The sequence below is a fragment of the Pongo abelii genome, chromosome 13 (assembly GCF_028885655.2).
Source record: "Pongo abelii isolate AG06213 chromosome 13, NHGRI_mPonAbe1-v2.0_pri, whole genome shotgun sequence".
NCBI classification, from domain to species: domain Eukaryota; kingdom Metazoa; phylum Chordata; class Mammalia; order Primates; family Hominidae; genus Pongo; species Pongo abelii.
Window position 1 is genome coordinate 68706125 of NC_071998.2, and position 23213 is coordinate 68729337.

General features: G+C 35.2%; 1 protein-coding gene across 8 annotated transcripts in view; it reads left to right on the forward strand.

The window, feature by feature from the left end:
* Positions 1–23213, forward strand: part of CEP78 (centrosomal protein 78) — a 36100-nt gene that overhangs the window by 7433 nt on the left and 5454 nt on the right. For 2 of the 8 annotated variants that reach the window (XM_024252672.3, XM_024252671.3), the window contains exons 5-16: positions 614–788; positions 3827–3940; positions 5449–5513; positions 5915–6026; positions 7408–7425; positions 9018–9153; positions 10338–10383; positions 11937–12065; positions 19870–19947; positions 21147–21313; positions 22355–22523; positions 22836–22883. In XM_024252672.3, the coding sequence (XP_024108440.1) occupies positions 614–788; positions 3827–3940; positions 5449–5513; positions 5915–6026; positions 7408–7425; positions 9018–9153; positions 10338–10383; positions 11937–12065; positions 19870–19947; positions 21147–21313; positions 22355–22523; positions 22836–22883 (1257 nt within the window). The remainder of the gene's footprint in view (positions 1–613; positions 789–3826; positions 3941–5448; positions 5514–5914; positions 6027–7407; positions 7426–9017; positions 9154–10337; positions 10384–11936; positions 12066–19869; positions 19948–21146; positions 21314–22354; positions 22524–22835; positions 22884–23213) is intronic. The other 6 variants (XM_024252675.3, XM_024252673.3, XM_063714249.1 and 3 more) reach the window with 4 other exon arrangements.

Sequence of the window (23213 nt, forward strand, 5' to 3'; positions counted from 1 at the left end):
CTTGCTTTGTATGTTCTAGGCCTCTAAATTTGGTGTGCATACCCTAAGAAATATGTGAGATCCCTTGGGTTAGGAGAAGAAAATATTAACCTCTGTATTTTTATATCATTTAAAAAATATCTATTGTTTCTGTTTGATTTGTAATATACATAAAATATGTATATAGAACTTCCTGTATATAGTTTATTAATAAATAACTTACATGTTAAATGTTTACTTGTGGGATGTCCAGTCAAGCGTTTAGAGACCACTGGAGGACAGAATGATATGATTTAGAGGCTCAACAATGATAGAATTTAGAACCAGTACCTTCACTTGGCATATAAAGAAAATAAAATTCTTAGAAGTTAACTAAGTTGTCAGTTTACATAAGCAATCAGTAACAGGTCATTAGTGGTTAGGGTCACACAGCTAGTCAGTGACAGACCAGGATCTGGGTCACTGGACTCCTTACTCAAAATCTACTATTTAATCAATCTCTCAGATTAACCCACCTGGCATATGTACCTGGTGTGTGTGTAAAGCTCTGATGTAATCAGCTGTACTTAGTTCCTTTTAGTGTTCCTATCTCTTTATCCAAGTGTATTAATTTCATCTTATTAAATCTTTGAAGTATCAGACCATGAGAAGGCATGAAGAAACCTGGGCTGAGAGTCTTCGCTATAGGAGACCTGATCTTGACTGTATGGCTGGCTTAAGACGTATCACACTGAATTGCAACACACTCATTGGTGACCTAGGTGCAAGTGCTTTTGCAGACTCTCTCAGTGAGGATTTATGGCTGAGAGGTAAGTTAAATGAACTTGTAAGATGGAAAATATTGAATTTTTTGATATTAAATATGCTTAACTCTTGGCACAGTAATGTTGTTCTAAGGTTTTTTAAAAAGCCTCTTTTTTCTAATAGGTTTTATTTTGTTTTTAAACCTTTATAAAAGTTACATATATTCTTTATAGAAAATACCAAGTAACAAAAAACAATAGTACATATCATCTCAATGCCTAGAGATAAACTTCATTTTGGTGTATACACTTTCAGTATTGTTTTTTCCTGCAGATACATTTGTGTGCTTAGAGTTACAAGAACAGAACTATAGTGCACTTACCATTTTGTATCCCTGCTTTTTTTATTTAATGATGTATCATGTAGTACTCTATTACATTGAGGCATAATAGTTTAATTCCCTACTATTTGATATTTAGGCAGTTTGTGCTTTTCCCCTGTTATAAACAACTCTGTAGTAAACTCCTTATGTATACATCTCTGTGTCCATTGAAGGTACTTTTTTTTTTTTTTTTTTTGAGACAGGGTCTTTCTCTGTTGCCCAGGCTGGAGTGCAATGGCGTAATCATACCGCACTGTAGCCTTAAACTCCTGGCTCAAGTATCCTCCCACTTTACCCCCCGAGTAGCTGGGACTACAGGTGCACACCACCACGCCAGGCTAATTTTTGTGGAGACAGGGTCTTGCTGTGTTGCCCAGGCTGGTTTCAAACTCCTGGGCCCAAACAGTTCTCTTGCCTTGGCCTCCCAAAGTGCTGGGATTCCAGGCATGAGCCACTGTGCCCAGCCTGAAGTTACTCCTGTAGGATAAATTACTAAAGTTGAGTAACTCAGTATAATATATTTCTTAAAGACTTTTGATACATGTCACCAAATTGCCTTCCAGAAATGCTGTGCCATATTATAGTCTCATAAATGCTGGATGTGTCTATTTTAAAACCTTAAACTTTACAAAAATGAGAGCTCCCCTGCTTTTTCTTTTTTAATGCAAGTGGGGTTGGTCTCTGAATTTTATAACTTTTTCACTCAGTCTAGCATATCTTAAATCAATAAGTTTACATTTACCATATCATTTTTAGTGACTCTTCAGGGTTCCATTATGTTAATATGCAATAGTACACTTGGCTTATCCATTCCTATTAGATATATAAGCTATTTCCAGTTTTTCATTGTTATAAACAGTACTTTGATACGTGTTGTTGCCTGTGTCTCTTATAATTTCCTTCTGGTAAATTCTTAGAAGGAGAGTTGCTGTGCTAACAGAGTCTGCACATTTTAAAGGTTTTTTTAAAATGTGACCTTCATCAATCTGATAGAAGCATAATCACGTTTAATTGTTTTAGTTTATATTCATTTGATTTACTAGTAAGATTTACTGGCTATTTTTATTAATTTGGCTAGTTGGATAATTACATCCTATGCTCATTCTTCTGCAGCAAGAGTTTGTAAAGGTTTTACCATATTCTATCAGATCCATATATCTGACTTATTTCTGTGTGTCTTGTGGTGTCTTAGTCAATTAGGGCTTCATAGAATACTCTATATTATATATAGTATATATTATATAACTCCGTTATAGTAGCATATAACAGAATTATATTCTGGGTGGCTTAAAGAGACGACATTCATTTCTCACAGTTCTGGAGTCCGAGAAGCCCAAGATCCAGATGCCAGTAGATAGGTGTCAGGTGAGGGCATTCTCCCTAGCTTATGGAAGGCTTTTATATCCTTGAATGGTGGCGAGAGAGAACTCTAGTCTCTTTTTTTTCTTGTAAGGGCACTAATCCCATGATGGCTCCACTCTCAAGACCTCAACTAAACCTACTTACCTCTCAAAGGCCCCACTTCCTAATACTACTACCCTGTTGGGGATTAGGGTTTCAATATACATTTTTGGGGAATACAGACATGTAGTCGATAAAATGAGGTTCTGAAAGACTTCAGTTATTTTAATGTAATGGTATACACGTGCTTTTGCTCTGATGTAATCTTTTTTTATACCTGTATTTTTGTGATAATCCTTTTGAGTTTAAATGAGTAGACTGTTCAGCCTCAGTATTACTAGTATTCATGAGCATTTGTTTAGTTCTTTGACCTTTTACTTGAGGGAGAGTTCTTGACCATTATTTTTTCATGATAGGTTTTTAGTATATAATCTCTATCATCTCTATTCACACATTCTTTGGATTCATTATTTCTATCTCCTTAGAGTTCTTTCTTTGTCATTTTTATTCTAAAACTAACAGTTCTTACATTTTTGTATTTTCTTTTCCCTTTTTTAATGTAATTTTTTGAGAGTCACTTTGAGTTTGAATTTGAATTTGATGATGAATGTAGTGCAATTTCTGAGCTCCACCCAGTTTTTGCCTATGAGGTTTGCACTGCCACTGGCATCCTTGTTAATTATGAACAAATATTCGTTCTGTGATGTTTTATGTAGAGTTATTTTTCAACTCTGTAATTGTAAAATATGTTGGGTAATTTATTGGTACTAAAGAGAGGGTAATCATGACACATCTATGAAGAGGGTTTCTTTTTTGTATTATGTGTGTGCATATGGTTTTCTATTTTTATTTTTCCAATACCCAAGATTAAAAACTGGCCATGAGTAGTCTTGGGCAGGAGTCTTCCAGGCATGAATAAGTGGGAGTTGTCTGTATGTTAAATCTGTATAGAATTGGCCGGGCGAGGTGGCTCACGCCTGTAATCCAAGCACTTTGGGAGGCCGAGGCAGGCGGGTCACAAGGTCAGGAGATCGAGACCATCCTGGCTAACATGGTGAAACCCTGTCTCTACTGAAAATACAAAAAAATTAGCCATGTGTAGTGGCGGGCACCTGTAGTCCCAGCTACTCAGGAGGCTGAGGCAGGAGAATGGCGTGAACCCGGGAGGCGGAGCTTGCAGTGAGCAGAGAGATAGTGCCGCTGCACTCCAGCCTGGGTGATAGAGTGAGACTCTGTCTCAAAAAAAAAAAAACAAAAAAACAACAAAAAAAAAACCATCTGTATAGAATTAGCAAGTGACCCTTTGTCTTTCATCGAAAGCTCTTGACCTGCAACAGTGTGGCCTCACCAATGAAGGAGCAAAGGCTTTGCTAGAGGCCCTTGAAACCAATACAACTCTGGTCGTTCTGGATATAAGAAAAAATCCACTCATTGGTATGTCGCTACAATATTTTTTATTGACTAACAAATAGCAAAAGAAAAAGAATTTCTCATGTATTGACAGTTTCGAAAACTTAATGTGTTTCCTTCCCTAATCTTACACTTTTGTAACCTTGCACTTTCTTATGTTTTTAGTAGATAATTTACTGATGAAAAGAGTTATACTTAAATTGCTCTTGGCTGCTACTCTGAATAGGAGTGAACCTAGATAATAAATCTGCTTCCACCAAGTACATTATTTTCTTCTTGTGGAACTTCTGAATTCTTGGAAATAGTATTTCATTCATTTGTTGATTTGACAAGTAATTTTTGAATACTTCTATCTGCTAGATACTGGTTTAGGCACTAAACATATAGCAGTAAACCAGCTAGACAAATTCTTGGTCTCATAGAGCTTACATTCTAGTTGGGGAGTTATAGGTAATGTAATTTAGATAGTAGGAAGTGCAAAAATACCTTAAGGTAAGAAGACAGATGGGGGCAGGTGGGACTATATTAGATAGGTTTGTTAGGGGACAGCTTCACTAAAAAAGTGACATTTGAGCAGAGACCTGATTAGGAGAGGAACAAGCCGTGGAAGATGCAGATAAAGTACCTTCCAGGATGAGGAAGCAATGAATATGTAGGTACATAGGTGGCAGGGTGGATGGAGTATTTAAGGAAAAGCAAGAAGGCCAACATGGTTGGCGCACTGAGTGATGAAGAGCCTGGTATGCTACAAAGTCAGACAACTAGCCAGGGGCCTGATCTTGTAAGGTTTGAAGGTCACAGTAAGGACTTAGATAATTCTAAATGAGCTGAAAACCATGGGAGGATTTTGAGCTGGTAAGGATTATATTCCAAGTAGTAATTCAATCAGACGACTTGGTGTGGAGAATACACTTGTAGGGGGCTATAAAAGGGAAAGAGGGAGGCCAGTTAGGAGACTCACACTGGTCCAAGTTAGAGATGGCTATGGCTTCGCTTAGGGTGGAAGGTTGGAGGTGGTAAAAAGTAGTTGAAGCAAGGTGTAGCTAATAAGACTTGTGGGTTATAAAGGAAATAGTAATTTTTTTAAAAAGTCCTAGGTGATTTTGCATACAACTGGGTGGTACTGTTTATAGAGAAAAGGAGGCTGTGGAGAAGAGCAGCTTTGGGAGCACATCATGACTTTGATTTGGGTATATTAGGTGCCTTTTAAGCATCTAAGTATCTGGACAGTGTTTAGGCTTTTGATTTCCTATTTAGAGGTATCTAAAGCTACTTTAGTTCCAAAGTGTTTACATTTGATCTTTGCTGCTGCCAAAATGGTAGCCATTAGGGACAATATGCGTGTAGGAATACTTTGTTTTTGAGGAAGAAGTTAGAACACTCAAAGGGGGAAAAGGTATATAATTACATTATATGGAATTCATATTTAATTTCATGGGAAAAAGCAATAATTGGTTGGCTTTTGTTTTTAAATGGGAATAGCCACTCATTGGGAAATAATTACTATAATTTCAATTTTTATTTTACTTTAGATCATTCTATGATGAAAGCAGTTATCAAAAAAGTTCTCCAAAATGGAAGGAGTGCCAAATCAGAGGTATATCATGTTTTATTTCTCCAGAAAGAATTCTTATTTAATTGCTTTTCTTCTGGGATCTCACTGTACTGCCCAGCCTGGCCTCAAACTTCTGAGCTCCAGTGATCTTCCCCCTTCCCAGCTTCCTAGGTAGCTAGGACTGTAGGTATATATCATTGTGCCCAGCTTTTCGTCTGTTTTTAACAAAATGAAACTGTTAAGGTACTTTTCTGCCATCTTAAATTTACAGTCAAATCAAATGTCTTTTCTGTTTTTGTAAATACCGTATGATTCTTTAATTTTGGGTCCCAGAACTGCTGATTGCAAAGCTTTTATTAGAGTATCTTAACAATTTCCATTTAAGATGTAGCCCTCATAAATGATCTGTAACTGAAATGTAGTGTTTATTCTCTCTCTTTTAGTACCAATGGATAACTTCTCCATCAGTGAAGGAACCGTCCAAAACTGCTAAACAGAAAAAGAGAACTATAATTCTAGGAAGTGGTCACAAAGGAAAAGCTACTATTAGAATTGGTAACCTTTTCTGTCTTGGCTTTTTAGTGCTACTAGTGTTCTAGTGTGTTAAAATTAAAATCTCTTCTCATTTATGATATTGACAGTAACAACCAATATTGACTCCGTGCATATTATGAGGACTGTAATTGTTCTGATAAGATTATGAGAATTTATGGAATGTAGAAATAGTAAATGAATCATTAGGAAAGGGATGCTAGTGCTTCCATTTAAAAAATTACCCTTATTTGTTTTTCATACAATATTCATCATTTTGGATATGTTTTCTGATTCATGATTACTTTTGATACTTTGCAATTGAAATTTGGGATGCACTTTGATGACAGTTTTAGCAGTGCTTTTGTATGATTTTGTTGTCGTTGTTGTTAATGAAGAATTATCCTTTCTTACTATAGAAAACAAAATTTCTTCCCAGTTCCATTTTTTTCCCCTTGTTTCCTCCTCCTTCCTTGCAAATTCTTACCCAAAGTTGTTGAATCTGGTAGCACCTTGCTTCTTTCAATGATGAAATAACCTTAAAATGTATGTAATCCTTATAAAACAATACTGCAGGTAAGTTTGTTACCCAGAGATGGAACATTTTAGACAAACATTCCCTAAATGTTTGCTATTTATGGTTTATTTAATCTGCCAAATAATAGTCTAGAATTTTGAAATTGTCTATAATTTTGTGACCAAGAATAATGAAAAAAAAGACTTTATAAACTGTTTATCAGCTAATGGCATAAATTTCACATTCTGAATACATAAATTTGGTATAATCTAGTTCTACTGATATTTTTATATTTTTTTTTAAAGAGTCTTTAACTTTTGTAGAACACATTATCTTAAGTCATAAGTGGCCTTTTTTTACTTATAAGAATGAGTGACAGTGGAATAAGTTAAGCCAAATCTAATATGAAAGTGACCTTTTCTTGTAAGTAACTTTGAATTTTGAAACAGTAAAACCATGAAGACTACTACAGAGAAAAAAATTAATGTTTTTATGTTTATAATCTGCCAGTTTCCCAGAAAAAGGTTTGTGGTGACTTTAGTTACATACCCTGTACATTAAGATCACCAAACAATTAACACCAGATAATCTTTTATTTGGATGCTACTTTAAATTTTTTAAAGATATCACTTGACTTAATATCACTGAACTGTACACTTAAAAATGGCTAGGATATAAAGCAATTTAACATAAAATATAAAATATTAGAAATGCTATAATTTTAGTAGCTAGTGGTATATAATTGGACATCATTGAATGAGAATAAAAAACAAAAATCTTTTTTCTTAGCATGATTAAAGAAATTGGAAATGTGACTGAAGTTTACAAGCTCACTGAGCTATTTTAAGAGTAACTTTATTTCTCGGGCTTTTTTTGTATTTGCCTCAGTGATTTGGAGACACAGAGGTAAGCCAAATCAGTGTCTGGCTGTATATTTAATAGTTAGGTGTCAGTGAGTATAGGGGTTATATAATTTATGTAAATTATGTCACATTCATATTGCAATTACGTGTGCAGACAGAAGATAGGAAACTTTATAATTTTTTTCATCTGACAAGTAAATTAGTTTGGTTTTAATTAAAATTTATATTTGTGGCTGGGCACGGTGGCTCAGGCCTGTAATCCCAGCACTTTGGGAGGCCGAGGCGGGTGGATTGCCTGAGCTCAGGAGTTGGAGACCAGCCTGGGCAACACAGTAAAACCCTGTCTCTACTAAAATACAAAAAATTAGCCGGGCATGGTGGCGTGCACCTGTAATCCAAGCTCCTCAGAAGGCTAAGGCAGAAGAATTGCTTGAACCTGGGAGGCGGAGGTTGTAGTGAGCCAAGATTGTGCCACTGCACTCCAGCCTGGGCAACAGAGCGAGACTCTGTCTCCAAAGAAAAAAAAAATTTATATTTGCATTACTTTCTACACATACCACAAACAATACACAGTAACTTTTTTTTAGGATAATTATATTAAAAACAGCATACAATGAACTGAGCTCCTGTATATTTATAAGAGGCATGTAAATTTGTCCAGAGAAATTGCACAGCACAATGTGGTGATTATCAATAAGTTACACTATGAGAAATATTTGTCTCGTATTACCACATACACGTTCTTGTAGATGCTGTCCTAAAGCTGCTAAAGTAGATCTTACATAGTAAAATAGATTGGAAAGATAAATATAACCATTTTAATAAACTTATATTATTTGTTCTCAGCGATATCAGAAACAATTATATATTTAAATGTGAATTTTATTAATATTAATAGGTAGGTCTAGCTTTTGCTACCAAATATTTCATTAAAAAAACTTGACTCTTTAAACTGAAATGTAGGATAAGACTTTACACTTCGTTCTGTTATCCAGTAGGTTTCATTTGTTTCCTTTGTGTTCTATAAAAGCAAATGAACACTGAAGGTGGACAGACTTACAGGCGGCAACATTGGCTCACCTACTACCCAGCTACCTTCAGTCTTACAACTTGGATAGTTTTTACATGATAAAATTAATCTCAAATTGAAATTTTTTTCCAATTCAGAAGGTTCTGTTTGGTAGGAGTCATCGGTGTATCTATGTTCTGTCCTTGAGACTCAGGAATGCCAAAAATATTCTGAGATTTAATAACTTAAAATTTCTGCATAATGCATAATGAAATGTATCACATATAATCTTTCATTCTTTGGGTTACATGTTTTATTTACCTTTGCGTGCTCTGCATATCTCATATATTCAACTTATATTTTAGTTAAAGTGATAACTTGTTACTCTAGATAATTTATATTTTTATATATTTATTACTTATATTTAAATATATTAAAAAATATATTTATTCTTATATTTATTACTGGCCTATGTAAAAAGGTATTTACAAATTGATCCTGATTTAATGGACTTGGTGTCATTGTCAGGTGCCCATTTGTATTATTTTAAGAGTATGCACATGTGCCTATTCATCTGTAGACCTTTGGTGCATCTTGATTCTTTCTTTTTAACACTTGTCAAGTAGGATTGGCCACAAAGAAACCTGTAAGTAGTGGCAGAAAACACTCCCTTGGTAAAGAATATTATGCGCCCGCACCTCTACCACCTGGTGTGTCTGGTTTCTTGCCATGGCGTACTGCAGAACGTGCAAAAAGACACAGGTAGGGTATTTTTATTTCCTATCTTTTAGGATAAAAATGAGATTCAAAATTCTTTATTTTGGAGCTTCTATTATGTGAGAGTTCTCTGCTTATGTCTATAGGGTAAAAATGACTCATGTGGCTTCTGCCTCATGAATCCTTTAAGGAAGAAAAACAAAAAATAATCCTAAGTAGGGTTTCAAGTTATTAAGTGTCACAGCAAACTGTATCCCTGTGGGAGTCCAAAGGAAACTGAAATTATCTCCAATTGTGCAGGTGAGAAAAGGTTTCGTTTAAAGTATGTGCAGTTAAACCAAGTCCTGTAGGGCAGAAATAGGAATTTGGATATTTAAGATTGGGGAAAGGGCATTGTAAAGCATAGGAAATTGTTCAATGCAAAATGATAGGAAGTGTTGATTAGACTTAATCTAACTCAGCCAACGGGCCTAACTCATTTTAGTGAGTCAAACCAGATATAACTAGTTGTAGCCAGTTACCTTGGGGGTAGCTATTCATAGTAATTTTTGTCAGAAAAGTCTTTTAAAAATGTTGTACTATAATTTTATGCTTAATAAATGAATTAGATTACTATAAATTATTTTCAAATGACTTTTAGTATTCAAGAAATTGGAGATTAACAATTGCTTAAGAAAACAAAGAGAATTGATTTTAAATAGGACTGGAAATAGATGCTACATAAAATATCTGTTCATTTGCTCAGATTAAATTGAATATGTATAATCTTTATTAGGCAACTGACGACTATACTTATTTCACAACTGGTAATGTGAATTATTATTGCATAAACTGTAGTACTGAGGCCCCAGTCTTTACACTTTCATTTAATAACTTCGCAGTTTCATATCTTCTTGAGATACTTACTAATTTCAAGTCCCATCTTGGTCACAAGGAGTTGTGAATTAGAGAACAATTAATATCACCAGTTAAAGAAGTTAGATTGGAAATCTGAACCATCCTAAACATAAGAACTACCTGCATCTTCAGAGTCTTATCCCAAAGCCGTTCTGCTAAATTGTTCAATTTTCTCCATAGCAGAGCTTTCCAGGCCCTTATTTGGAGGTGATTTATTTTTATGCACAGTTATGTATGGATAGTATACATAATACTAGCAAGTGTTATTACCTAGTGTTAACTGGTGGTGTATTTACATCAAAATATAACTTAATTTATCGATATCTTTTTAGGGGTTTCCCATTAATCAAAACACGTGATATATGTAATCAGTTGCAGGTACGTAGTTACCATGTTTATAGTATGTAGGGGATTGGAATGGGAAGGGTGGAAGATCATTCTCTGTGCTCTTTAAACTGAATAGAGTCTTAAAAAACATTTCCCTCCCTGAAGTAAATTCATTTAAAATTTTCTGGGTTCTCCCAGTGCCACAGTATAGTTGTGTGGATATGTCACACAATGGGGGCCTTGTGGTTTCATCTGTGTAGACAGGAAGTCATTTCTCTGTTGCCACCAGCAAAACAAATTTGACCACCATTTCTCACCCGACACATGGAGCTATCATAGTCAAGAATGTCCTTAAGTTTAAAAGAAATCTTCTTGGGGAATACATATTTTTTATATATATATATGTATATATATATTCCAGATTCTAAAGCTAAAACAAAGCAACCAGTCCTAAAGCCTCTGCTTTCTCAGAGCTTTTCTTTCTCCCTTGTCAGGATCAAGCACATTCCCTGTCATTCTGCATCATGGTATTAGAGCAAGTGAATTCTGTCAGAGTATCAGATTTTCCTTTTCAGTTGTTTTTAGAGACCGTAATTTCTCTGTAAAAGATAGCACTGCTGAGATGAAGGAGCACCTGTGTGTCCGTACTGCCCCTTGCATAGCCAAAAGTAGGGGCGTGCATCTCATTCTACCGTCTAGGATTTTCAGGTACTGCAGGATTTATGCTTGTAGTAGATACTGCATTCTCGTGACTTCTCTTCTGTACAGTTATGTATCCCGGCACTTTTCTTTTTGATCTGTGGACTTTTTATGGGATTGTGACACAGTCAATTTTGAAATATTTGGAAACATTGAACAACATTCTAGTGGCACTGAAACTTGACAGGAGAATTGCATTGTTATTACAGTAGTTTTGGCTTAAGAATGAGGAAAAGATGAGGTTTTTGATGTCTCAGTTTTAGTTGTGTGCATGTATTTGGTTAATTTTTTTTTAATTCTAGTTTTTATTTTATTTTGTAGAGACAGGGTCTTGCTATGTTGCCCAGGCTGGTCTCAAACTCCTGACCTTAAGCAGTCCTCCTGCCTTGGCCTCCCATAGTGCTGGGATTACAGGCCATTCTAGTGTTTATTATTCACAGTTTAAATTATTCTTCCAATTCTTTGTGAGGCCTCCACTGATGGATTTTTTTCTCCTAAAAATCATCCTGTCTTTAAGACTCTGTGTGTGATGGTAGAGAATAAATTTCTCATCTGCAGTTGATCTGAGAAAAAATGTTTACCCTGCCTCCTTGCTTGCTTTATGTGAAAAAAGTGTAATAAAATAATATGGGTTATTTTCGGAAAGATTTTATGTAAAAAAGAAAAAAATAATATGGGCGATTCCAGTATTAATTATAAACCTTGTATGAGAGAATTATTTCAGTGACATAGAAAGAATAAGTTAGTGTCTTTTTACTTTGTTATTGATTGTGTTAGACTAAGGAGTAGTGATAGACATTTATAGAGAATGACTTAACACTTCAGAAAGATCACTTTGATTAGATGTCCTTTAGTATTTGGTATTTGGTTTATATTATTATACAATCTTGTCCTCTTTTTTTAAGCAACCAGGTTTTCCTGTGACTGTGACAGTAGAGAGTCCTTCATCCTCTGAAATTGAAGAGGTTGATGATTCTTCAGAGAGTGTTCATGAAGTGCCTGAGAAAACTAGTATAAAACAAGAAGCATTACAGGTACAAAGCTACCACTTTAAAGATATGGGGAAGATCATTTCAAACTCTAGTTAGTTTTTGGTGAAAGCTTGATTATGCACTGGACAGCTTGCATGGGAATTCTGTTTTCCCTTTCCTTCTATCTCATATCCGTTGAATGGTTCTTTATCATAGAACAAGGTAAAAGGGAGGACGTCTGCACTCTAAGAAATAAAAATTGAAACGTCATCAGTAATATATTTTCCTTTCCTTAGAATCATAGAATATTAGATTTAGGGAAGGCCTTAATAATCATAAGATAAACTCAAAGAAATTAAGCACTGAATGAATGTAACCAGCTGATTCAGGGCTCTTTGGGAGGCCTTATCTTTTTGTGTGTGCTAGGAAGTCCACAATTAATTTTTGAAAATTAATATAATTTTCTTTTATATGAAACTTACAAATATAGAAGTAATTATCCCTTTTTTATATACTTACATGTAGCTTATAAACAACAGGAATGTATGTCTCACAGTTCTGGAGGCAGGAGAGTCTAAGATCAAGGCTCAGGTAGATTTGGTGTCTGGCGAGGGCCTGCTTTCTGGTTCATAGATGGCTTTTCACCATATCCTCACATGGTGGAAGGGCAGTTATCTTATTTTTATGTGACTATGGAAATCACTTTTTGATTTTCAAAAAATGAAGCCAGATTTTCATTTTTTAAATTAAAATTAGTGATATTTATATAGAGAAATTTTAAGATAATTATAAAAATGATAGAATATTAGAGGGGAAAATGTATAGATAATGTAGAATTGTCCCTATTATAAATGAGCACCTATTGTTTGTAGCACCTAAGTGGTTTATTACTAAGTTCCAGAGGAAAAACAAAATCCTAGAATGTCTAATTCATGTTCATTATTGTTTTAAATGTGTTGTATTTATTTTCTTCACCAGGGAATTAGGAAATTTTATTCTAAAAGTGATTATAGCCATTGGGGAGACCAAGAAGGTTAGGAAATATAACTTGGGAATTTCTGATTCAAGATGCACTGAGAATTCTCTCAGCTCTTTTCTGTTTTAAGAACTCCATAAAATGATGTTATCAAAATTTCTAACATACGTAAGCCTACAATAATCAAGAGAATTGAAGAGATTTCAACATATTTTTGAAATAGAGATGACAGATGGAAATGAGTATGAAACCGAAGCAGTAGAACAGAGGAAAACCATCGCCTAGAATATACACAGGGGAAGCCTACAGCTCAAAGGGAATCTAATCTAACTCCAGAAACAGCTCCATACACAGATATGCATATAGGAAAAAGGAAGGGAGCTAGAAATGTGACTAACATAGAGGGAGCTCCTTGACAGTTTGTATATGGAAGAGTTGACTCCTAGCCTTACCTTCGCTCTCCTGAAATGAGATCATTTGACTTTGAAAAACAGTAAAGTAACTGGGGAGAACTAGGGTAGATAGTGTGGATTTTGCACCTTAGAAAAGGGTAGCTGAGGATATCCTGCCATACTGGCTACCCACTTCTTCATGCATAAGAGAAGCTAGTCATCAGCTCCCAGTGATCCTCTGCTCCCTTATTCTTAAATAGGAAATAACCGTGGTTCACCTGATAGTTGAGTAAAACTCACAACATGACAGGGAAAATAAAAGATGAAAAATATGTCCTGATAGGACCAGAGCTGATTAAAAGAACAAAAATACTTTAAGAAAAAAACTCTGCTTAACATCCTTAGGTTTGTTAAGCACAAGTACAAAAGGTACAGTGCCTGTAAAAAAGAAATAGGGTGTTGTTTAAAAAGGAATAGCAGAAAGCAAGGGTGGTCTCTTGGAAATTATAATGGTTGAAATAAATTCAGTAGGAATTAAGGAAATTTCTCAGTAGATAGAACAGAAAGGCAGGAATGGAAAATACAACAGAAATCATATGGTAGTGAGGTTGCATCTAGGAGGCCTAACATGTTGCTGTAAGAAATCTCAGAGGACAGAAAAAAATGGATGGAAGGAAATTACAAAAAAAAATTATAAGAAAGTTTGCCTTAGATAGACACATATAAGTAGACAGTCTTCACTGTAAAATTTCAAGATACTGAGGAAAGAAATCCCGAGAGAAAAATACCAGTCACTTAAAAAACAATAAAAACCAGACTTTATTATACTTCTCATCAGCTACCATGGATCCTGGAATTAGAAAGATACTTCCAAAGTTTTAAAATAATTGACAACCTGGAGTTTCCCATCTAGTCAAACTGTCAATCTAAGTTGGGGCTGAATAGGACGTTTTGGACCTCCTGCGCTGTACTTTTTCTTGTTATTTGAAAACATAGTCCCACAAAATGAGGGTATAAACCAAGAAGGAAGATAATAGGATATCAGGGATCAGTGGTTTCAGTGTGGAGAGCAGCGTGTCTGGATTTGAGAGGCTTCCATTGGTTGTGTGACTGAGAGCTTAAAAAATCCTTGAAGCATATTACTATGTATTAGGCACTGTTAGAATGAGGGAGGGGGAAAGAGAGAGAAGAAAAGAGGGAAGGAGAGAATCAAACTCCAGAGGAGAAAGTTCTGTTGGCACGAACATAAAACAAATTAAACTATGGCAGATTTTTGAGCTACCACTGATGTACAAAAGGGAAAAAGTCCACTTGAGCTTGTCCGCCTTTTTCAGTGGCACAGCAGTCGGTGACCACCTATCTAATTTGTTGCACAAACCAGAACACTTTTTAATAGTGTAAGCAGGTGCTGTTAACACTAACATCAAGACAAGGATTGTAAACTGAAACAGTCCAGGGCAACTTAAGATAGGCGGTTACTCTATACAAGGGCTGTGGCACTGAAACTGTATAGAAGGCGGTGTAACCTGTATATACACAGAGTTACAATATAACTCTGCAGTAGGCAGTATTAATTTAATCGTACTAATGGAAATACTGCCATGGTCTGCAGCTTTGATTATCAATTTGCATGTAATAGCAATAATAACTAACTTGTATCAGATTTAGCACGTATTGGACACTGTTCTAAGTGTTTTGCTTATATTAAGTCATTTGATCCTCAGAATAACCTGTGGGAGGTGTTACTATTAGTCCTACTTTTCAGAAAAGAAGCTAAATTTAAGTAAGCCCAAGCTGTACTTAAATTTAGAGTTGGATCAAGGATTTGAGCTTAAGCTTTCTGCCTGTTCTCTTAAACACTGATCTATCTGTCTCTCAAAAAACAAACAGCTCTGCATATAGAACAGAATATAAATATTAACTTTAACAGTGTAAAAGCTAAGTTTGGAAGGTGGACACAGGTGGAAAGAAGGGACAAAAGTATATATGTCCTTATTTTACAAAGCAGGACATTGAGAGAATTTAGAGTTGATAAACAATTTAAATTTTTAAGTGATGTATATCACTAGAAGTTGAAGAGATCATGACCAATGGAAAAACTAATGGTGATACAACTTTATTGAGAGGAGTGGCTATAAGTAAGTAAATAAGTGAGAATGAACCAAACTCTTACTTAGTAAAGCAGAAAGTTAGTAAATAATGTCTAAAATTCGGTCATGTAGTAGTTACATAATATGTTATTTAGAACTAGAGAAGGATTAAAAAGAAGAATGGTTGACTTAAACCTCACACACAAAAAAATCCAAGTAGCCCGTAAGTATGGAAAAGTGTTCAGCCATATAGGTAATCAGAGAAAAATGAACTGAAATCAGTATGAGATGCAACTACACTCCTATCAGATTGGCAAAAAATAAAATTTTATAGTGGCAGGTATTATAGACCTGGAGTGTAATAAGAATCTTCCACCCTGTTTATGCCGGAAGTATAAGTGAGCACACCTACTTTGGAAAGCGTTTAGCATTGTCTTTCAATTGAAAGTATATGAATACCTTGGGACCCAACAAGTCATCCGAGGGTATATGCACCAGAAAAACAGGTGCAAAAGTGTCCACGTGCGTTATTTGTAATAGTTCAACCTGAAAACAACCTGATGTCCATTAAGAATTAAAAATTAGATTGCATTTGTACACTGAGAAAACTATAAAAGTAATAAAATTTAATGAACAAGAGCTACAGGCAACAACAGATGAATTGTAAGAACAATGTTGAAAGAAAGACAGAAGATGCAGAAGTCTGCATTCACTATGATTCCCTTTGCATAAAGTTAGAAGTAGGCAAAACTAGATTGTTAGGGATGCATGCATATAAAGGAAATGATCATTAGGAAAATGAGGATGGTGTTTAATTCTGGGAGAAGGAGAGGGGCTTGTGATGAGTAGAAGATATGGGGGATTTCAGAGATGCTAGCTGGTTGTACTTGCAAACTTGGGTATATGGCTACATGAGTATTCCCTAATAGTGTGTTTTATGCACTTTTCAGTATGTATAGCATATTTTGTGATTAAAAAAACCTGCTGAAAGAAATGGTTGCCTCTGGGAAGCTGGATGTGTGAGTGAGGAGGAGAAGATTAACTTTCATTTTAAGCTCGTCTCTACTAATTCTATTCGTATGTTTATTCATTTTGCGTTGATCATATTCTGTACACCAGGCACTCCTCTCAGTTTTATATGTGTGTTAATTTACTCCTTTCAAGAGCCCTATGATACATGAATTTATCTCCATTTTATAGATGAGGAAATTAAGACCTAGAGTTATTGAACTTGCCCAAGGTTATACAGCTGATGGGTAGGGCCAGAACTTTGCCTCAGAAAATCTGAATTTCCAAAAAATAACCTAAAAGAGAAATTTAAGTACTAATTAGTAAGCAAAGAAATGCACATTTAAGGAAGACAGTGCACATTTAAGGAAGACAGTAACCTTTTATCTGTTAGAGAAAAACACACATTCTGTCTTTAACACACACATAAATCTTATATTGGCAGGGATTTTCTTTATTCAGCAATTATTTATTGGTTATCTGCTTTGTGGTACACATAAATGCTGGGGATAAACACTTAATAAAATATACTTCCTTCTCTTGAATATCTTGTACTTTAAGTGGGAAGGTAAGCCAACAGTTAGAGTAGAGGTGATATATCCAAGTGATAGACTGTTTCATTGCCAGTAGCAGTATAAAATCTTAGAAATCTTTTGGAAAGCAATTTGGATGTAAGTATTGCAGAGCCTTAAAAATGTTTATTTGCTTTGACCTAAAATTCCTTTTTTATTTATTGCAAGAAAATTATTCTAAATATGGGAGAACAAAACCTTCATGCTTAAAAGTGGTTATTTTATCTTATAATGTTGAAAAGTTGGAAACAGTCTTGTTAGCCATAAAGGAATGATTACATGAACCAGTAAGCTGGCTCAGTGGAATATTTTATTTAGCCCACTAAAAAAGTCAAAGTTGGCCAGGCGCGGTGGCTCACACCTGTAATCCCAGCACTTTGGGAGTCCAAGGCAGGCAGATCACGAGTTCAGGAGATCGAGACCATCCTGGCTAACATGGTGAAACCCTGTCTCTACTAAAAATACAAAAAATTAGCCGGGCGTGGTGGTGGACTCCTGTAGTCCCAGCTACTAGGGAGGCTGAAGCAGGAGAATGGTGTGAACCTGGGAGGCGGAGCTTGCAGTGAACAGAGATCAGGCCACTGTACTCCAGCCTAGGCGACAGAGCGAGACTCCGTCTCAAAAAAAAAAAAAAAGTCAGAGTTATGAGTTCTCTGATTCAGTGTTAAATCTTAAATGGAAGAATGCCTAACATAAAATTGGATATACAGTCTTCCCTCAGCATACTCGGGTTATTCCATGACCCCATCCTCCAGCATATACCCAACTCCATGCAGGCATGCTCAGGCCCCACAGTTGGCCTGTGGAACCAGGGTATATAAAAAGTCAGTCCTCCTTATGAGCTTTTGCATTGGAGAATACTTGTTTTTTTGTTTGTTTGTTTGTTTGTTTTGAGATGTAGTCTTGCTCTGTCGCCAGGCTGAAGTGCAGTGGTGCAATCTCAGCTCACTGCAACCTCTGCCCTCCCGGGTTCAAGTGATTCTCCTGCCTCTGCCTCCCGAGTAGCTGGGATTACAGGTGTGCACCACCACACCCAGCTAATTTTTATATTTTTAGTAGAGACGGGATTTCACCATGTTGGCCTCGATTTCCTGACCTTGTGATCCGCCCACCTCCGCCTCTCAAAGTGCTGGGATTACAGGTATGAGCTACCGTGCTCAGCCAGAATACTGTATTTTTGATCTGCATTTGGTTGAAAAAAATCTGCATATAATGGGCCTGCATACTTCAAGCCCTTGATATTCAAGGGTTGTTGTACAGGATAACATCTGATATTTCTGGGGTTGTGTTCCAGAAAAAAAATAAACTTTTCCATGTGTAGAAGGGAGGAAGGGGAGCATCTGTCAGGGAGGAAAATTACTACAACACTTTATCATTAGTCGTTTTTAAGTAGTGGAATGTTAAGTGATTTTACTTTCTAATTGTTTCATTTCATATTCCTTATTTTCTTTAAGGAGCGTGAATTACTCTTTAAAGGAGTAATGAGGAGGGAACTTTCATAAATATGTAACATTATGTTCTCACTTCCTCCACTAGAGGGAGAAACAATTTCATGTAATTGTGATTTGATGTGATTTTTAGAACTAGTTAGGAATGGAGGATTTTATTCTTTCTCCAATTCTGATAAGTTTTTTGCTTATTTGCATGTTTGGTTAGAAGTTCTTTGATAACAGTTCTAAATATTAAAACCATTATATAAATAAGTAGAGGAATTTTGCAATTTATTTTTCCTTTTTCCCATAAAAACTTGGTTGGCTTTAACTGATAATGAAACATTAAAGAATTTGTAGTTATTAGGGCATTTACTGATTTTTCAAACATGTGTTCTGAGTATAAAAATATATGCCCTTTGAGAAAATTTTTGAAAATCGTGAAAAACATTGAGGGAAATAAAAACCACCTCTGCATGGTACACACACCTGGATATTTTGTAATTTGCCCTTTTATCTTAAAAAGATATCAAAATATTTTGTCACATCATTGAATGCTCTTCCACATCAGAGAATCTTACTTAGCTTATGGACCATCTCCCAAGAAAAACGACCATTCATTAACTCTGGTTAAGACCCGTATCATTGTTTTTAGTGGCTCCATAGAGCATTTCATCATAGGGATGTGCTATTTTTTTTTTTTTTAACCAATCACAATTTGGAGGCTTTTAGTTGTAAACAGTCCTGTGACATTATGTTGGTAGATAAATCTTTGTCCACAAGTTTGGTGATTTCCTTAAGGTAAATTCCCAGACATAGAATTGGTAGTATTTACTAAAGATTACTCCAGAAAGTGGCACCAATTTCCTTTCCTAATGTAAGTATATGGTAGAGTTCCTTCCCTCAACACTCTGGAGGGAATTGGAGAATCTCCATCATGTCTAATTCCTTTTGTATTTCAATCTTTACCAGAAAGAGCCCTGTCCCTTTTAATTGGTTACTTGATTTTTAATTTGCTGTTACATAATTCAGGTGTGTTAAGTGTGTTAATAGGGCTTCCAATTATAAGGGATCCACAAATAAGAATAGAATTTCTTTTTCATAGCCTTAATTTTTATTTCTGACTCAATAAATATATGTGTATGCCTTCTATGGTGAGCTGTCATAAATTTATCTTGGAAAGAGTGGAAATAAATCTGTGATGTGCGAATCTGATGTTTTTGGTAATTAATTTCCCTAGCATGGTATGATATTATACAAGCAGTAGGCTATAATCCTGATATCTGAGTTCACTTCTGGCTCTGTCCCTAAATGCTTGGTGAGCTCAACAGCTGGAAGAGTTTTGGGGATCATATTGGGAATTAATTATAATATTTACTTTATTACTACTTAATACTAGGAAAAACTGGAGGAGTGCCTAAAGCAGTTAAAGGAAGAAAGAGTGATAAGGCTTAAGGCTGATAAACGAGTCAGTGAGGTAAATAAAAGTTTTCTTACCTTTTGAGAGTTTTTTGTTTTGGTTTTGGTTTAAGTCATACATACACACACTTTATAAACTTTAAAGTGAGAAAATATAATGTATTGCAAATGGTCACAGTATGTTCATGTTTGCATTTACTTATATTTGGTGATCGTGTGATCTGTATTCCAAAAGCATGTTTTTTAAAAATGTAAAAATTGTAGTTTGTTTTCTTTTCCTCTGCTTTTATATGACTGGAGCTTATTTTCTGTTCATGATGCATCAATTCAAGAATGCATTTATTAGGCTTATACTGTATATACAATTGTGTAAAAGATGGGGATGAGACTATCTACTGAAGGTGAATTAGGAAAATGAATAAATAAGGTAAAAGATAATGGAAAACTGGTAAGAATGCAATGAAAGATAAAAATCTATACCATGAGGACTAAATTAGGAGAATGTGCGTAAGAGCAGGGCATAAGCTAGAAAGTTCTACATAACTATAATTTATTATTACAAAGCAAGTTTAAGGAGGAATTTTTGAAAGTATATGCATTGGTTTGAAAGACAGTTAATCATTCAGTAAAGGTTGAGCACCTGATTGTATAAGGCAAAAGATGTATTGTGAACACAAAGGCCTTTCTGAGACATACTAGAGTTAGACTTACGTGTAGTATTAGATAAATAAATTTGGTGGGCAGGAGAGTACATATTTTCAAAAGCAAAGGGGGAATATTGGTAATTGTACAGTCAGTAAATTGAGTATGATTTAGGACTCTTAAATTTATATATTAAGTATTTTACTGGCAAAAATTTGTCCTTAACAGCCAAATTGTAAAATGCTTACTCTTTATTTCATTGTCTAATTGACTTAAACAATTAAACTCTTTATTTCATTGACTAATTGACTAAAAATTAGTCTTAAACAGCTCATTTTTAAATATAGAATGATCCAGGTATGTATTTAACCTGTTAGAAATGTGATCTTTTTGAAAGATCAGTAATGAAATACTATTTATATTGTTTATGGAGGAGGTTTTGTCAGTTATCTCCAGGTTTTGATTGTTATTTAATATGGTCTGTCTTTACTGGTGGAGAATTAGATTAACTGCAAATTAATTACATTTTTAAAATGTTTTATTTTAGTTTCATAAAAACTGTTTTGGTGATAATGAGAGAAAATCATGTCACACATTTTCAATCTTCTTTTATAGCTGGAACATGAAAATGCCCAGTTAAGAAATATAAATTTCTCTTTGTCTGAAGCCCTTCATGCACAGTCATTGACAAATATGATCCTGGATGATGAAGGTGTTTTGGGCAGCATTGAGAATTCTTTTCAGAAGTTTCATGCTTTCTTGGATCTCCTTAAAGATGCTGGGTTAGTTACATTCTCCCTATGACATTTGTCCCTCCATGACTTTAATGGTGTTTTGCCAAGGAACTTGAACAATTTTTATAGCTTCCTGAAGTCATATTTACTGTGTAATTGTAAATAGTACACTTGATTTTTTAAATGTGGAATTTTAAAAGAAATGCAAAATGACAAACCTGCCTTGGTTGAGGGCCCAACATGAAAGAGTAAACTTATCTGGCTTGGTGGTTTGCACCTGTAATCCCAGCTACTTGGGAGGCTGAGGCAGGAGGATCACTTGAGCCCAGGAATTCAAGGTTAGCCTGAGCAACATAGCAAGAGCCCATCTCTTAAAAAAAAAAAAAAAAAAGTAACTTGTAGATAGAGTAATTGGTAGCTGTAATTCTTGTTAAAGACCAAATTGAAGGTAGTTTTAATTGAAAGTATTCAGGAATGTATAGGAATTTTTCTTTTATTCACTTTGCTTGTTAAATAAGTTTGAATTAAAATTAACTTTGAGATATTAAAATTGTTATTAATCTGCAGGGTAGATATAGATATGGATCAGTGGTCCTCAACCAAGAATGATTTTGCTGAAAGAATATACTGAAAGAAAGAGTTGGAGATAGATAATTGATAGAGTTATGTTTTGTAGGTGAACGGTTTGGTGAGGAAAGGGACAAACATATTCTTGAGGACTGGAGGAAAGGTGGTATAGATGTGTGGGGATGAAGGTGAGAGGCAGTAGGTGTGTGGTAGAAATTGCAGCTTCTACTGAGACAGTATATAAAATACGGAATAAGTAAGGAAATGAAGTCAAGAGGTATCTAATACATTGTTGGGGGAAGAGACAGTGCTTAAAGGATTGGATGATCTGATATGGTTTATCTCAGAGGATAAATGTGGGAAGGTCTGAGAAATTGGGAGGGATGGGGGTGTAGTCTGGAGTAGGATAATGGGTTTTAAGATTTTAGAAGTATTTCATGATTGTAGGTTCGGGGAAATGTAAGCTGTTCTTATGTGCTTCTAGTAATCCTTGCCTTTTCCTCCTTTTCTTCTCTTGACCAGGCTTGGGCAGCTTGCCACAATGGCTGGGATAGATCAGTCAGATTTTCAATTACTAGGTCATCCCCAGATGACTTCTTCTGTTAGTAATCCACCTAAAGAAGAAAAGGCACTTGAAGATGAAAAACCAGAACCAAAGCAGAATGCCCTAGGGCAAGTGCAAAATATCCAGGTAAGTGAATAGAACAGAACTTAGTGATTCTACAAGTGATTGGCAAAAAAGGGAATTACTAAGTCAGAGAGAAAAAAATAATGATCTGTTCACATGCTCAGGGACCAGAAGCATCTTTGGGGTCCTTTCCAAGACCGAGATCAGTAAGTTTGTGCCCATTTCATTATATTGTATTGTAAATAAAAAATAAGAAAGTTCTTTTGAAAATTTATGATTTAAAGTAGACTATCCTCAGTGAAGAAATGAAAGATTAGAGAAACGATTTTAAATTTTAAATTTTATAAATGTCTATTCTATTCATATTTCATCTAGGTTTCTATTTGTATGCAGTCAGCTTACAATGAAGGAACACTAATGAAGGTACAAGTACTGATATAGATAATTTTTCAGAATAAGTAATTCATATATAACAAACAGGCAGTATATTATAGGCATCATCTAGTTATGGGAATGGGAGGGGCAAACCTGTCTGCCACAGGAGTCCCCTGCTGCTTTTCCTCTGGCCTTACTTGGAGCCCCCATCTCCCATCTCAGCCAGTCTCAGACTGGTCTTGGCAACTGACGACTTGAAAACTCAGTCTCCTTACAAATTGGATACTGCTTACATGTGCATAGAGGATAGGAAAGATATTAATTTTCTTATAGAATAAGGTTCTATTTTTTTTAATGAGGGAGAGATAAATTAGTAAT